Source organism: Calidris pugnax, unplaced genomic scaffold (genome assembly GCF_001431845.1).
Source record: "Calidris pugnax isolate Ruff unplaced genomic scaffold, ASM143184v1 scaffold15, whole genome shotgun sequence".
In the NCBI taxonomy this organism is placed as follows: Eukaryota; Metazoa; Chordata; class Aves; order Charadriiformes; family Scolopacidae; genus Calidris; species Calidris pugnax.
Window position 1 is genome coordinate 1,142,210 of NW_015090774.1, and position 16,408 is coordinate 1,158,617.

General features: G+C 37.0%; 1 protein-coding gene across 1 annotated transcript in view; it reads left to right on the top strand.

The window, feature by feature from the left end:
- DDX60 (DEAD (Asp-Glu-Ala-Asp) box polypeptide 60) overlaps positions 1–16,408 on the top strand; it is a 48,197-nt gene that overhangs the window by 10,771 nt on the left and 21,018 nt on the right. Inside the window, exons 10-18 of the mRNA XM_014943233.1 lie at positions 3,131–3,292; positions 4,667–4,769; positions 5,478–5,593; positions 7,666–7,829; positions 8,852–9,104; positions 9,950–10,113; positions 12,124–12,276; positions 14,113–14,262; positions 15,315–15,434. Of these exons, the coding sequence (XP_014798719.1) occupies positions 3,131–3,292; positions 4,667–4,769; positions 5,478–5,593; positions 7,666–7,829; positions 8,852–9,104; positions 9,950–10,113; positions 12,124–12,276; positions 14,113–14,262; positions 15,315–15,434 (1,385 nt within the window). The remainder of the gene's footprint in view (positions 1–3,130; positions 3,293–4,666; positions 4,770–5,477; positions 5,594–7,665; positions 7,830–8,851; positions 9,105–9,949; positions 10,114–12,123; positions 12,277–14,112; positions 14,263–15,314; positions 15,435–16,408) is intronic.

Consider the following 16,408-nt stretch of genomic DNA (forward strand, 5'->3'; position numbering starts at 1 on the left):
AGATGGCTGTTCTAGATCCCAAGCTGAAGAGAGGCCCAGCTGCTTTCTTTGTGACCACACTCTGTAAGTGATCTGGTTCAGGTAATTACTGTGGCCACAGCTTTTCCAAAGGAGCACAGTCTCGTTGTGCTCCCTGTGGCTGTGGCTATTCCTGGGGGAACTTTTACCCGAGGAGCAATTACTTCTATAGGAAGTTTTACCTTGGAAGGTAGTTGCACTCATTATTTTTATTTTCCTAATATTCAATAGCACACTAGCTTTTACAGAAGAATACTCTTTTCCTTAAGTTAGCAAGACATTTCAGAAAAAAGGACTCTTTCTAGGTGCGGTCATGACATCATTTTTGTGACCATACCACAATCCTTATGTTTTCATCAATTTAACACAGACGCAATATATCAGTAATATTTTATGAGACACATTCAGTGGACTACAGAGTAGCTACGAGTGGTTACCACAGCTGTATTTCTGTACAGACTTTTTGCTGTGCAGTTGAGAAAAGAGTGTAGGCCTATATCTAGATATTTTTTCCTCTTTAAATAATGACATTTCTAGCCACACCAACAATTAAGTTTTGTCTTGATTTTTATAGTCATATTCTTTTCAGAAAAGAGATTTCTTTTTTTTTTTTTTACAATGCATCTGCATCTACCAGCACTACAAGAATGTTCATTTTGAAGTAAGTGTATCCACAAGTAATTGCAATGCATGAATTGTTTAAATAGATCAGAATTATTAGCTGTTTTAACAAAGTGCAAATTGCCAAATTAAGTAGAATGAACACAATTATTTTGCTGAAGGACACGATCAACTTTTTACCTGTCATCTCTCAGCAGGGCAGAAGCAATCCTCTATCTCCAGGAGAAGCAGCTGACCTCTGTAGAATGCAATGTCTTACAGTCGCTTTTCTTCTTCATATGCCACTTTCACAAAGAGCTCAGATTAGGATTGTGAAATCCTGCTGGACTAAGCAAGTTTTACCATTAATAAGAATGGTATGTAGCACTGTTTTAATTTCCCTGTCATCAGGTGCAATTGCATTTCAGTTTTCATTTTCCTTTATATACTACTTTAGTCATCTGATGAGATCAAAGAATGTAACGTACCTGCTGGAGACAATCCTTACCTGATTCAGGAATCTTGTGAGCCCTGAATCAGTAGAGCTAGGAGAGGGTTTGGGGCACTGTCTCTTGTCTACTTGTCTACTTGACCTCTTGTTAGACATCTCCAGTTAGCCAGTGTTAGGGTTAGGGTACAGGGCTAGATGGACATTTTGCTAGATGGATCCCTTATGGGAAGTTTGATATCAGGCCTTTTTATTGTTGGTTATTATAGTGAAGGAGAACAGTGAAGGCAGTTTCCTGATCACAGAGAAGTCAAGTAACAGTGTGTTGGTTTTCATGTCAATAAAATCTGTGGTAGTTAACCTTGCTTTGGAGATGCTTTGATCCCTCCATGTGAAAAGGTGCTCTGTAAGAATTAATTGTATGCTTTATTTTAACAGCAACAGCTGTGTACGCATTTTTCTCTGACACAGCTAAGAGATACAAATGGTTGGATATTGGATTTAACTTACCTGCCTGATTTAAACGATGATTCACTGCTCAGAAATATTGCACATTACTATGAGGTCGAATATACCAAAGGTATTTATCTTTGTTGAACAGTTTGTTTTCTTACATTTCTAAATTTATTAAGCTGCAAAATGAGAATGAAACTCTTGTACAAGCATAAATAAGTACAATTTTCTAATTATCCGTATAATAGTATATACATTTTATGGAATAACAGGGAAAATTTTTTCTATAGCCAAGTTTAGAAAATTGCATATGAAAGTGTCTTTCACCAGTGCTCATTCAGAATACTTTACTGTGTCATATCTTTGATGTGCCACCTGTACTTATGCAAAGGAAGAATGATATAGCCTAGGTAGTAAGAGCTCTGTGTCACTGTTATTTGGGTATCCTCAACCATTTGTTTTTTAGCCAAGTTTCTACCCATTTCACTTGGGCTTGTACAAGCATAAATGAGTACAATTTTCTAATTACCCATATAATAGTATATACATTTTATGGAATAACAGGGAAAATTTTTTCTATAGCCAAGTTTAGAAAATTGCATATGAAAGTGTCTTTCACCAGTGCTCATTCAGAATACTTTACTGTGTCATATCTTTGATGTGCCACCTGTACTTATGCAAAGGAAGAGTGATATAGCCTAGGCAGTAAGAGCTCTGTGTCACTGTTATTTGGGTATCCTCAACCATTTGTTTTTTAGCCAAGTTTCTACCCATTTCACTTGGTGCAACAGAGTTAGAGTGGAAACTAGAGTTGATCCCTGATGTCACTGAGACATTGGATAATATTTTGAATTTCAGATGAGATTGACTTATAAATACATGAATTTGGAGCTGGAGCTTTAAGAACACTATCAGGTTTGTTAAGACTCAAAAGCTGACAGAGCAAGAAAGTATGGAAAAAGATTTGTAGCAAATGTTTTTCAGAGTAATTCTGTTTACCTGAAATGCTCTGCCATGATCTGTCTGTCTGATAGTAAACCAGAATACTTTATGAATCTAGTTACAAGATGTCCTGTATGTACCTTAGTAAAGGAAGAGTAGAGGAATTTTCAAAGGAAATATAAATTAGGAGCATGAAGCATTTATTTTTATAATGATACCTATTATTGGGCACTAAAAAGAAAAATTCTCAATTCAGGATCCTACCCTGCAGGAGGTGAAGGTGAGAGAAACTCTACTTCATCTGTGAAGCTTGCAGATTTCCACAAGCAGTCTAAATCTGGTGTTCTTTCAAAAATAAATCTTCTTAGTACAATCAGTTATTTGTATCCTAGGCTATTAAAAACTGTGAATGTAAAACATTCTATTCTAATCTGTTCTAATGACCAAAGACCTTGGATAGGACTGAAGTCTTTGTGCCTGATGTTGCATAGGTGAATAGGTAGATTCTGTTTGAGGAAACTTTTGATTTTAAAGCACCTTTCCCCCCGTTTTTCCCCCCGTTTTTCCCCCCGTTTTTCCCCCCGTTTTTCCCCCCGTTTTTCCCCCCGTTTTTCCCTTTGTTTTTTTCCCCCTTTTTTTTTTTTTCCTTTTTTTTCCTTCCCTGCACAGGATTAGAGTTCAAAAAGGAATTGGGGAAAGAAATAGAGAATGAATACCGATGTTTATGGGACACTGTAACAAAATTGGCTGTGGAATACAGTTTTGGAGATGCCTTCCCAATACGAAAGACTTCCCGACCATTTCTTCAACAGGAACAGACATTATTTAGAGGTACTAACAACTCTACAAATTATAGAGTTAGAAGCATCATCTTCATTACTCTCACTAAAAGTTCTAGGAGTAGTGATCTGATATTATCCTGACCACAGATCTAATCAGTGCTTTATGGATTCTCTCCTCCTTCTTTTCAACCCACTAGCAAAACTTGAAGCTGATGCCAAAATAAGTCTGACTAGGCCTTACGGGTGAAATTCTGACTCCACCGTAGACAGCACGAGTATCGTTACTGACTTCAGTAGAAATTAGATTTAGTTACATGATTGCTAGCCCAAATCATTGTCTGCATTGTAAAAAACATTATGATTAGTGTAATACACATAATAGTAAAAAGAATAATAATTACTCATAATTAATGATTTCGCCACAGGAAGACTGTCTCTGAAGAACAGCTCTGTATATGTTGACACAGGATTATACAGGATATACAGGGCATGGAGCAGCAAGTTAAGTGAAATATAGAATTGTTGCCAAATTGGTAGAGAGTCCAGCCATCACCGTAGCTCATATTGCAGTCCTTGAAGGTTGTAGAAAACTGACTTGCTCATAAGTGTCTTAAATTACACCATCATTCTGTTTAGTAGGCTATAATTGGGAAGTGCATAGTTGGCTCAGAGATGACTTGTTTTCTTACCTCATTTACAATACTTGTTCTGAATATCTGAAAGGAGTAGGTAGACATTTTTGCCTGATACCTGACATTTCTTTAGAACCTGTTTTGTTACAACCTTCAAATGCTTGTTTTAAACCTAAAAAACATGTATAAATCTTTAGAAGAGACAATTGGTAAGAGATTCAGTAAAGGCTGCAAAATAACTCTCCTTGAGTTTGTGAATGTTCTTCAGCTAGTTTCAAAGATGTCAAGTGGGCAAAGTGGGCTTTAGCAGGCAAAAAAGATGGTTTCTTTGTTATCTGTGAAATATTAAGGCATCTTCTGGCACAGTATTCGTGTTGCCTATTTCTGTATCTCCTTTGGAGACCTAGAAGACTGAAGTTGTGGCTAAACTTCAAATATGGGAAGGATACATAATGTTACATGTCATCTTTAGTCATCTAACATAAGTGCAATTGAAAGTGCATATTTATGGAACCAGTGCAGGAAAGTAGATGCCTGTGAGATGGGATGGGTTGTAGTGTGTGTAAAATGGATTATGAGGATATCTACGTAGAACCAATAATGATGTCTGCTTCATTCTTCTCATGCTTGAAAAGAAATGAAAAGGGGAACTTGTGAACAGCTCCTTACTTTTAGCAAATTTTACTTTATAGAATTTAATTTAGAATGTAGCGTGACAGAATTTTCAAGTATGATTTGCAAGTATGTATATTCTTAACGAAACAATATTAATTATTTTTCATTCTGTAAAGACTATGCAAAAGAAATTCCTAACATTGGACTTATCTCAGTGAAATCCGATCTTGTTGAAGATTATGCTGGAGATGTTTTGAAAGACCTACCTGTTTTAGAAAGGTACATATTTGAATTTTATTCCAATGAAATAACATTATATGGGCTTATTTTCTACTCTCTTGCACTTTACATCCATATTATGCTCAATTCTTACAAACGTAGAAGTGCTTCTGCTATGACTGGGTAAATTTTCACATTCACATGTACTGGTGTAAATATTAACAGAAAGTGCAGAACAAGAATGGGTAAGAGTTAACATATCCATATTTTCTGATACTGTTATTTGTATTATAGTCTCTGATTCTTATTCTACATTCTGAAACTGTTTTTCTAAATGTACAATTTGTGTTTGGAAAGCCTTATCCTAAATTGCAAAGTTCAGGTTGGTTTCAGGAAAATACAGACATTAAATAAAAATAGTGAAAAAAAAGAGATGATTGTTTACATTTGCTGTGCTACTTGCTGAACCGGGTTCTGTGCTGCTCAGTGAGGAATTTTTAGCCAGTGTACGAGTTACGTAGATACATTGCCTTCTGTGATTAATTTGTATGAAAATAGGTGAAAAAAACGGGGCTTTACTTTGTTAGTAATTCTTTCTGAAAAACTGAGGCTGTCTTGACACAATATATGTATTAAACCCTATGGTGATTTTGTTCCATAGTAAAATTGTGATTTGATAAATATTCCGTTTTTTGAATGTTTTGAATGTTTCATTGAGATGCTGGAAGACACTTAAATTCTGCTCTGTTTAATGTTTGTCTATTTCAGCAATGATCCTGCAATTACTTCACTTATTAAGTACAAGGAATTTGATGAGCTTCATCACTGGCATTCTGATAGACCTTTGTCTGAGGAATATGAGCGAGTACAGTGCAATGCTGATGGTAAGAAAAACTAACACAAAGCCCATGTGTCTGTGGTGGCTAGAACACTGTTGTAAAGGTTATCATGGTTTTGGAGAAAGACTTCCCATTTCAGAAAACATTTGCAACTGTATAAATACTCGCCAAACTAGAGCTACAAAATAGCTAAACTATACTTAGACTGATGTTCCTGTGCATGATGTATATGCATTGTGTATGATCTTAAATAGTTCTAATAAGTATAACAGAATGAGCGCAAGTGTTCCCTTTTGCTTGTGAAATGCTTCACAGATTTATAGAAGCAAACTGTATGTACATGTGCAGTTTAGTGTATATAGTATATAGTTTGGATGACGCTTGGTAAGCACACCCATACATAGGCAGAATCTGCTCTGATTTTTTCACAGCACACGCATAGCCAGTCTTATCTATTGAGAACACAATTAAAGTAAGAAGTAAAAGAAGTTGTTGTTGTGGTTTAACACCAGCTGGGAACTGAGCACCACACAGCCGCTTGATCACTCCACCCCCTACCCTAGTGGGATGGGGGAGAGAATCAGAAGAGCGAAAGTGAGAAAACTCATCAGTTGAGATAAAGGCAGTTTAATAGGTAAAGCAAAAGCTGTGCACACAAACAGAGCAAAATGAGAATTTCATTCACTACCCATTGACAGGCAGGTGTTTAGAGCCATCTCTAGGTAAGCAGAACTCCATCATGTGTAACGGTTACTTGGGAAGACAAATGCCATCGCTTAGCATCACAATCTGCTTGCTGGTGAGGGGGTGTGAGAAGCATAAAAGGCCTTGATGCTGTGTAAGGTCTGCTCAGCAATAACTAAATGCCCCTGTGCTGTCAACACTCTTTTAATCATAAATCCAAAACATAGCCCCATAAAAGCTACTATGGAGACATTTAACTCTTTCCCACTGAAACCAGCACAGAAGCAAACAAAAGTTGTTTGTATCATAATTCTTGATGTTATGCATTATAGTTTCTTTTAAGTTCTTCCCGGTTTGAGATACTAAGGAAATCACACCATGGACTTAGTTTTGATCTTAGATTTGTATATTGAAGTATATGAGGCTCTCTGTACCAGCAAGCACACAAAACTTTCAGAGATGTTCCCATCATCTATTGCATCATACAGTGAATTAATCTGTGAAAAACCTATCAGGAGTTGAGAAGTTGTGGATCACTGTTGGTACTTCCAGTCTTGCTTATGGCTTTTGTTCAGTGACTTAGAAGCATTTCCTGAATGGGTCCTTGCACCACTTCACCTATGAAACCAGGGTTCCACGTGCTCATCTTTTTTACTGGGTGATTTTTTGCAAATAATGCACTATGATTTCAACAGGAAGTCTGGAGAGCATAACCTGCAGAATAGTAGCTAGAGCACTTTCCATAATTTTGGGGTTGGAAAGTTTATGTCCACTCCAGTCAAAGAGAGGGCCTTCCTCTCTTGTGCCTTGCATAAATACTTTGAATGCTGACGTGTCATCTCAGTCTTTCTTGTGTAAAACAGAAAGATTTTCTGAAATGGGTCTTCATGCTTAGAAATTGACTCATCATTTTGATTTTAGGGCAGAGAGAAATACTTAGGCATGAGTGTGGAAGTAACTGTGTGCTCAGTTCAGTATCTTCCAATGGCTGGCAGAAGTGTTCTTCCAGCAGCTTTATGTATTTATGTTCTGATGCCAGACTCTTTGTTTTCACGGGGAAGAGGTCTCTTTCTGATCATCTGAATTGCCTTCAGAAGACACCTTCTTGTTTTTGTGGAGTGTGTGAGAAGCCTAGATGTTTTACTCAATTATAGTTTCTTTCCAGGCATCCTGATTGTTAAGATTTCCAATATTGTGAGTGTGTGCCTAAAGTAGTTTGAATTTGAGTCTATTGCTTATCTCTTAGATAATTCAGAGTACTGTTGGATTTCAGTGAGTCTTGGTAGCCAGCCTCTTTCAAAATGTGATTTTGGCCTTTACGTCAATGAGGAATTGTCAGAAAATTTGTCCGTTACCTTGGTGTCTTTTCTTGGAAATAGATTAGCCTGGAATTCTGTCAGAGTATTTTTTTAACCAGTTGTATCTGTTTGCAGCAAAATCCAAAGGTCCAAAAGAAAGAAGACAAATGCAAAAGTTACAGACTTTTCTTCATTTTTATGGAAGCACTTTGGAAGACAGCACTTCCAAATTGATTGTGAATCAAGAGGATGTGTCAGGGAATGCTAGTGCTGCTGGTAAAAAGACACATAAGAAGCATGTGAGTATATTCATGTTGCTCTTTCCAAATCTTTTTTGTGTTATCCAGGAAAAAATGTTTACTGTATGAGTCATACAGCTGAAGTTTTATATTCTGAATGCACAAGGAGTTCTCAGTTGAAGAAATTTAATTTGCCTTTGTACTTCAAGTTAATTAGCAAATTGGCGAAATTATTTTTGTTCCTAGTTAGGAATACTAATGAGTGATGACATTTTCACAGGCACAAGTAAATAAAAAAACAAAAAATACGAGCTCTGCAAAGGCTGATAGGTTTTAGCTTATGACCAGTATTATAGCGTAAAGTGAAGGAAACTGAGTTCCTAGGAACTCAGAATAAAATTCGAGAGTTCTGGAGTTTAATTTTCTTTTAAGAAACTATTATGAAATGCTGGAAAAAACATTATTCATTTATTTGTTTCCCTGCACTATTTGGAAACATTCTCTGTGAAAGATCCTGTAGGTATTGCAATTAATGCTAACTATGTGAGCATTGTCAGACATCACAGTAGCATGTACTTGTGTACTCATGAACAATACTCAGCAACAGCAATTTGAGTAATATTTCATAATAGACTGTCCTGTGGATTAGAGATTATGGCCTGTTGAATTATCTGTAGAAGTCCGTATATAAAATAACTTTGTTAACTTCAGGTAAGGTTGATCTCTTAATTTTATTCAATTACTATTACCCATATATAAAATAAAAGCTTGACATTTAACTTTCAAACATCTGGTAATTTATTTGTCCACATTTGTGCATTTTTATTCTACTTGTGAAGCTTTATACTGACCTAAAATGAAGCTTAGGGAAGCTTGTTTGAGCAACATATATTGGGATTCAGAAATTATACTTCCTTCAAAATCAAGTACAATTTTAAACAGTTCCCAAAATACAGTGTATCAAACAGATAAATTGAAAATTATAATGTACCCGCTGTGACTGAGTTTATGGATCAGCTTTTTTTTTATGATGTTTGCACACGGTGATGGTTAATTCTAAGTATCTTCATTTTATTGGATAGAAAAGTAAAGCAGAAACAATTGTAGAGGAGAACAACAAGCGACTGAAAACTAAAGAAGAAAATAAAGAACAGGAGCAATGGAAATCCAGGTGTGCACCAATTGTAAAGGCAATAGAAGCAAATCTGACTGTTGGAATAAATGAATTGGAGAAATTTCTCAAGACCCTTAAATGTAAATCTGTGAAGTTCAGCGTAGAAATGGCAGGACTGTCTGCCTGTTTAGAAGTGTGGAAGAAACACTGCAAGGAGCAAGGTATGATGGCCAAATTCATGTTCAGTATTCGACTTCCACTTCCTTTAACCAAGAGAGTGAGTGACTTTGGACATTCTCAGGTGGAATAGATGTGAAAATACAGCCCTGTTTCAGGAGCATGCAAAGTGTTTTTAAGTATTTAGAGGCTCTGGTCCCCTTCTCCAATTTCAAGATCCTTTGAACCAGCAGTAAAGTATCCAATTAAATTAGAATTGTAGCTAATTTCATGTTTTGCTTTGTCAAACTTGAATACATAAATAGTTCATTTTATTGTATATATCTTTAATGACTATTATGCACCTTAAAATATGTCTTTATTGCAGTGGATTTTTTAATTAGCTGAGGTGGTCAGCTCACAGTCTGAATGTTGACCATTTGCACAGATGTCTGTGCTATCATGGTTAGTGGCCTCCTGTTTCAGTAGAATTAACTTGTTCAGTCTGTACCTCCAGTCAGGAGGCTCCACACACTGCTCTAAATGTGTTGAGGAGGGTTGTCAACATTGACATTAAATATGTTGCTAATAAGATTAAGTAACAAATGTGTGGGTCTGGAAGGTGAGATGGGGGAGCTCTGTTACTGCGTAGATGTCAGAAATTATAGCTGAGCACGCAGAAACAGATAGAATTACTTGGGTGCTTGGTCTTCAGCAACCACTAAAGTAGAGGTCACAGGAGTGTGGGTCGTCTTTGTCTAGTTGTCTTCCAATAAAATTCATTTTTAAATTGTCATAAATGTGGTAGGACAGATAAGGTCTGTTCTAAAAACACCTAATATCAGAAGACACCCAATGACATAATTTGCTTTCAAATAACTGTAGGCTTTTTTTTTTTTTTTTTTGAAAGGTAACAAATCTAAAGATTTAAGCAAAGCTGTTGCAGTCATGAGGAGAATTCATATCCTTCTTGAAAAATATCAAGATCTCTTGGAGAAACCACATCTACAAAAGCTGACCAGCTATCTAAGACTTCTTGGATTTGAGAATTTGGCATGCTCTCTATCTGGCCAGGTGACTTTATAGACTGTAATGATTCTATAGTAACTATATCTGTAGTTGAATATCAGTAGTGTTTTCTTAAGCATTAACTAGTGTGTAAAAGATCGATATTGAGCTAATTTTATTTTTTTGTTGTACCATAAGATTTGGAACTGTCTATTCTTGCTTCAGTTATTGATCTTTAGTTCCAGGATACGTTTCTCTACTTGATATGAGAGGTAGCTGGCACAATACGCCACTTCCCCTTTATCAAATAGAGCTTTATATGGCTGCAAAGATACCCTTTGAATCATGCATTAGGATTAATTTGCTCTAGTTATGTCTGCTTGAGGCCTTAGATATCTCTGAGAGGTACCTGCTATTCAGCTCATCCCATCACCTGAACTCTGCATGTTAAAAATAACTGTTAAAAGCTAAGTGATGAGCATCTGCTCTCTAACAGGCCCAAATAAGCTATTTTAGAAAAGAAAATCTTTGAGACTGAAGAGGTGGATGAAAACTAATCTGTTTGCTGTTACGATATTACTGATATCTCTGGAGGAAACAGTTCCAGATACTGAATAGCTTGATTGCTTGTCCTTGCTACCACAGCTGGGACCACCAGTAGCTACAATGAATTTGACTCCAAAGCGATTTCTCTAAGGATTGATCTTGTGCTTTTCTGCATGTTAACAACGTGGTCACTGGCTGATTTAATGTTAAGAGCATTTGGATACCTTTATGTGTAGATGAGATGCTATTAGGGAGAGAGGATGCTAAAGTGACTCTGAGGCAGAAGAGGGAGGATATAACTCACAGCCTGCAGAAGGTGGAGTAGGTAGCAAAAGGAAGGAATATTACAGCTAACTGTAAAACCAGTATCAGCCACTTCAGTGTCTCATTTTTCAGGCATGGTAGAGGTAGGATTTTTTTGAATCTTATTTCTGGAAAGTGTTTATCGTCCTTCCTTGAGGATGAGGACTAAGAGGTTAGGGAGGAAGTGATTGTTTAATAACAATTTTTTCCCTTGAAGAATGGGAATTATTTGTCTCTTTTTCCTATGTGAATTCAACTGTTTTATGATGATTGTTTACTCTTGGCTAAATAATTATTGTAAGGTTGTTTGGCACCCCAAATAAAGTATATTACATTTCAGGAAGTAGAACTGTAGGATCTGAGGATCTCAAAGGGTCTGATGTAAAAGTTTGTGGTGATAGAAGGGATGTGTTGGCAAGTTTAATGTCTTGCTTAGAAGGGCTCTAGATCAGTCAGACCTGCTTTTGAAGCTGCTTGTTTCTGATTATTACTTTTGCAAAATTGGGGAAATTTTAGGAATAACTAAAATTTTCAGGAATAACTGGAGATATTTCTTTCAAGAAATTGAAGCTGTGAAATCTCCATCTTTCAATATAGTGAAAACTCAGCTGAACACAGCCCTGAGTGACCTTATCTAATTGCACCTGCTTCTGGCAGTGAGTTGGACTAATTGACATCCAGACATCCCTGGCAATCTAGATTATTATATGATTTTCTGATCTTCTGGTGTATCTAGTAACATGTAATGCTTTCCTGTACAAATCTCAGGATCAGATGTTGTAACCAGCTGTCTCCATGAATGTTAAATTTGGTGCATCTTAGGGTATACAGACGTTATTTAAAATTCCAATGCTTTACTGAATTTGGGATCACAGTTGGTATTTATATTGAATTTCCTTTTGCAGCTGTGATTCATTGCACAAGCAGTCAGGGCAGGCTGAGCTTTGCCCATTAGCCAGTTTTGTTAGGTCTTCTAAAAAACCCAAAAAAACCCACCACCAGTAATGGAAGACATAATATTTTTAGAACGTAGTCTCTTTTGAAGAGATACAAATGTAACCCTGACATAAGGCTATATGGTGTAGATTTTTGCAAGAAATTATTTAAAAATCACCTTTGCTTTCATGTTTTTCAAAGCTTGCAGAGTTCCACAGAGCAAAAGATGTGCCACTCCCTTTATCTTTTGCTAGCTTTCAAACCAACTTGAATTTTCATTTGACCTTGTAGACCGGAGAAAGCAGTGATCCCAATATAAGCAAGTATGCTGTTGAAGTGGGTCCCGCTCGCTTTCAGCTGCAACACATGGATTACCACTTGCTCAGAGAAGAGAGAAACGATCCAGATCCCCGAGTGCAACATTTCATACCAGACACATGGCAGGTAATGAGACATCAAGTTAATGGAAGTGATCTTTGATTTTGGGCTTGTTTTTTTTTTTTTTGCATTTAAAAATACACATTATTATATTATTTGTCAAAAATAGAGCTGTTTAACAAATTTAATTTTTTAACAAATTTAGTAGATCATTTTGGACTGTAATCCATCATCCTTCTACACTGAGAGCTTTTCTACAAAGAGCTTTGCCCAAGGAATTCAACATAAGAAATGCCTAATCCATGAGATTTCAGTACTTATTACCATATTTGATGGTGGTAATGCCCCCGTTTGGGTAATCTCTGACTGTTCATCCTCAGCTCATTTGTCCCTAAAGAATTACCCATAGCAGCAGCTGAGAAATTTTTCTGTCTAAAGCAGAGTAGGTCTAACTCAGTTGTTTGGGGTTTTTTTTTTGATTATTGGACTGGGGAGGCCAGCTGAGTTTGTTGCTTTGCAAGTCTGTATCTGCAAAACTGGCTTGAAAAGCAACTTGGAACTTGGCATATGTGCTGATGGAAAAAGATCATAGAATCATAGAATCATAGAATGGTTTGGGTTAGAAGGGACCTCAAAGATCATCGAGTTCCAACCCCCCTGCCATGGGCAGGGACACCTCCCACTAGAGCAGGTTGCTCAAAGCCCCATCCAGCCTGGCCTTGAACACTTCCAGGGATGGGGCATCCACAACTTCCCTGGGCAACCTGTTCCAGTGTCTCACCACCCTCATAGTAAAAAATTTCTTCCTGAGATCTAATCTGAATCTTTTTTCTTCCAATTTAAAACCATTTCCCCTTGTCCTATCATTACACCTCCTGGCAAAGAGTCCCTCCCCAGCTCTTCTATAGGCACCCTTCAGATATTCAAAGGCTGCTATAAGGTCTCCCCGGAGCCTTCTCTTCTCCAGGCTGAACAATCCCAGCTCTCTCAGCCTGTCTTCATAGGAGAGGTGCTCCAGCCCTCTGATCATCTTCGTGGCCCTCCGCTGCACCTGTTCCAGCCGGTCCACGTCCTTTCTGTGTTGAATATTTCTGTTTCCTCTTCTGTAACCCTTCCCCTAACCTTTCACCGACCTATTAAGGTGAGAGAGCATAGAAGAAGACAATAATAGTGAAGAAAACAGATTAAAAAGCACTGTAAGCTAGGAGTAGAAGAGAGATTTGGACAGTATTGATGTAACTTGTTCAAGACCAGGTTGAATGGAGCTTTGACCAACCTGGGCTGGTGGGAGTTGTCCCTGTCCATGGCAGGGGGGTTGCAACGAGGTGGTCTTTAAGGTCTCTTCCAACTCTAACCATTCTATGATTCTAACTATTATAATGCAAGAAAAGAATAATGCCTTGTATAAAATTAGGAAATTTTCGGAACTAAATTATACACTGCTGTTAACTGGTTTTATTTTTTAATTTGAAAATATTCAGGTTTGGACTCAGAATGTTCTGGTATCAGTATCTGAGACCAAATAATTGACATACACAAAAAAAGAATAATGCCCTGTATAAAATTATGAAAATTTCGGAACTAAATTATACACTGCTGTTAACTGGTTTTATTTTTTAATTTGAAAATATTCAGGTTTGGACTCAGAATGTTCTGGTATCAGTATCTGAGACCAAATAATTGACATACACAAGTTATATTTTGTAGTTCCTTTTTTTCCCCACTAGCAGTTTAAGAGAAAAGAATACAGTCATAAAACAACTAGGTTAACTCTAATTTTCTGTAGTCTAATATCAGTATATAAACTCTACATGCAAAAATAAGAGATGTTGTCACAGAAAGAGCTGGTTTACTCAATAAGGACATAATGATATTTTGAATAAGAAACTGTTTTTCCCTTAGCGAGAACTTCTTGATGCTGTAGATAATAATGAGTCTGCAGTGATTGTCGCTCCCACTTCATCAGGAAAAACATACGCATCATACTATTGCATGGAGAAAGTTCTGAAAGCAGGCAATGATGGAGTAGTTGTGTACGTTGCTCCTACAAAGGTAAGGCTGCATCCTACTACATATTCTGTATGTATGACTACGGTATTTCTCAGTATGATTCTGAAACTGTTTGGGGTAACTTGTTACATGAATTTAGTTGATATATATTTTTTTTATTAGAAACGTAATCTTTACATTCTGTTTTACATTTACATTTATTAGAAACAGGATGTTTACAAAACAAATCTTCAAAATATTTAAGCTCATGTAGAGTTTTTGTCTATTAATGTCTGTGGTCTGCTATTTTATGGTCAGAAATACTAATATACACAAAAGTGCTCAAAGTAGCATGTTAAGTAAATGGTGAGAGTACTAAAAGCATACCAACATGGTGAAAGTAATATTAGAACAGAACCATAACAAATCAAGAAATCTTTTTTTTAATTGAATTCACTGTTTGATGCTTCAAGGGAAAAATTTATGAAACTCTAGGCAGTGGGATATTTTTTTAGTGAGACTTCTGTCCTAACAGTTAAAAACTGACTTAAGTGCTGATGTAGAATGTTTTGACTTCTTCCAAAAATTATTTTTAAGTTCAGTAATATATTTTTTTTTTAATTGAATTACATGTGTTGCTATTCAGTAATAATTTCCATGGATTGTTTTCTATAAGTAAAATCAATTTTTTTGTGGTTACATTCAGGTTGGACATCAAAATCATCTTTTCATTTGAGTATGAGTTTGGAAGCAGAAATGTATTTTATATCTGCAGGCCCAGGACTTTGAGATCTTTAAAGTGCTTGTGGATGCAGAAATATGTGATCTATATTTAACTGCTTTGAAAACAATTAAATACAGAATTAACAACGTATAACTCTCTTTACACAACACTAAATTTCTTTGAAAACATTTGAGTATAATTAAAAATCAAGTACCATATTGTTTTAAAGTTAATGTTGTTGACAGCCGAGACTTAATAGTACATTACATAGTTCATTATAGCCTAGTACACTAATATCGGTGCCAAAATTGAATGCTTTTATATGTGTCAGAATATCCTATGCCTTTAGACTTACACTATCTTGTTTTGTTAATGACCTACTTTATTTAAGGCCCTTGTAAACCAAGTGGTGGCAACTATATACAAGCGATTCACCAAGAAACTTCCAGATGGATTGGCAGTGTGTGGAGTCTTCACGCGAGATTATCGCAGTGATCTCATGAATTCTCAAGTATGTTTTTATGGGTGTTTTAACAGATAATGACTTCTGTATTCTGTCTGGCTTCTGAAAATGTTAATTCTAATTATAACAATTGTGTCACTACTAAATACAAAGTTTAGGAAAAATCTAAGCATACCTGGACTGTTTACTAGAAACTTTCAGTCTGTGGCATACAACCGTAACTATTCATCCTGTTCATTCATTGGGGGTTGCACTAGATGATCTCCAGAGGGCCCATATCATTCTGTGATCATCAGGGAAGCGCAGTTGATTATGGGCTCAGGTTACAAGAAAAGACATTAAAGTCCTTTGGTTGCCAGCATACAACAGAAGTCCAGGTAGAATACCTCGGTAGCTCTTCCATTGTCCACTGATGTAGTCACTCCACCACAGGATCCTTTGGTTGCCAGCATACAACAGATGCCTCACAGAAGACCAGGTAGAATACCTCGGTAGCTCTTCCCTTGTCCACTGATGTAGTCACTCCACCACAGGTGGCCACTAGTTGGTCTCTCTTGTAGTGCAGAGCCCAGAACTGGACACAGGAGTCCAGGTGTGGCCTTATCAGTGCTGAGTAGAGGGGAAAGATTTCCTGCCTTGATCTGTTGGCAACACTCCTCCTAATGCAGTGCAGGATGCCATTAGCCTTTGTTGGCAACACTCCTAATGCAGTGCAGGATGCCATTAGCCTTTGCCACAAGGGCACATTGCTACCTTCTGTTCAACTTGCTGTCTACTGGGACCCTCAGGTCCTTTTCCACAGAGCTGCTTCCCAGCTGGATGGCCCCCAGCATACACTGGTGCATGGGGCTGTTCCTCCCCAGGTGCAGGACTTTGCACATCTTCCTTTTGAGCTTCATGAAGTTCATATCAGCCCATTTCTCCAGCCTGTTTTGGTCTCTCTGGATGGCAGCATGACCCTCTGACTTATCAGCCACTCTTCCCAGTTTGGTGTCATCAGCAAATCTGATGATGAAAATAAT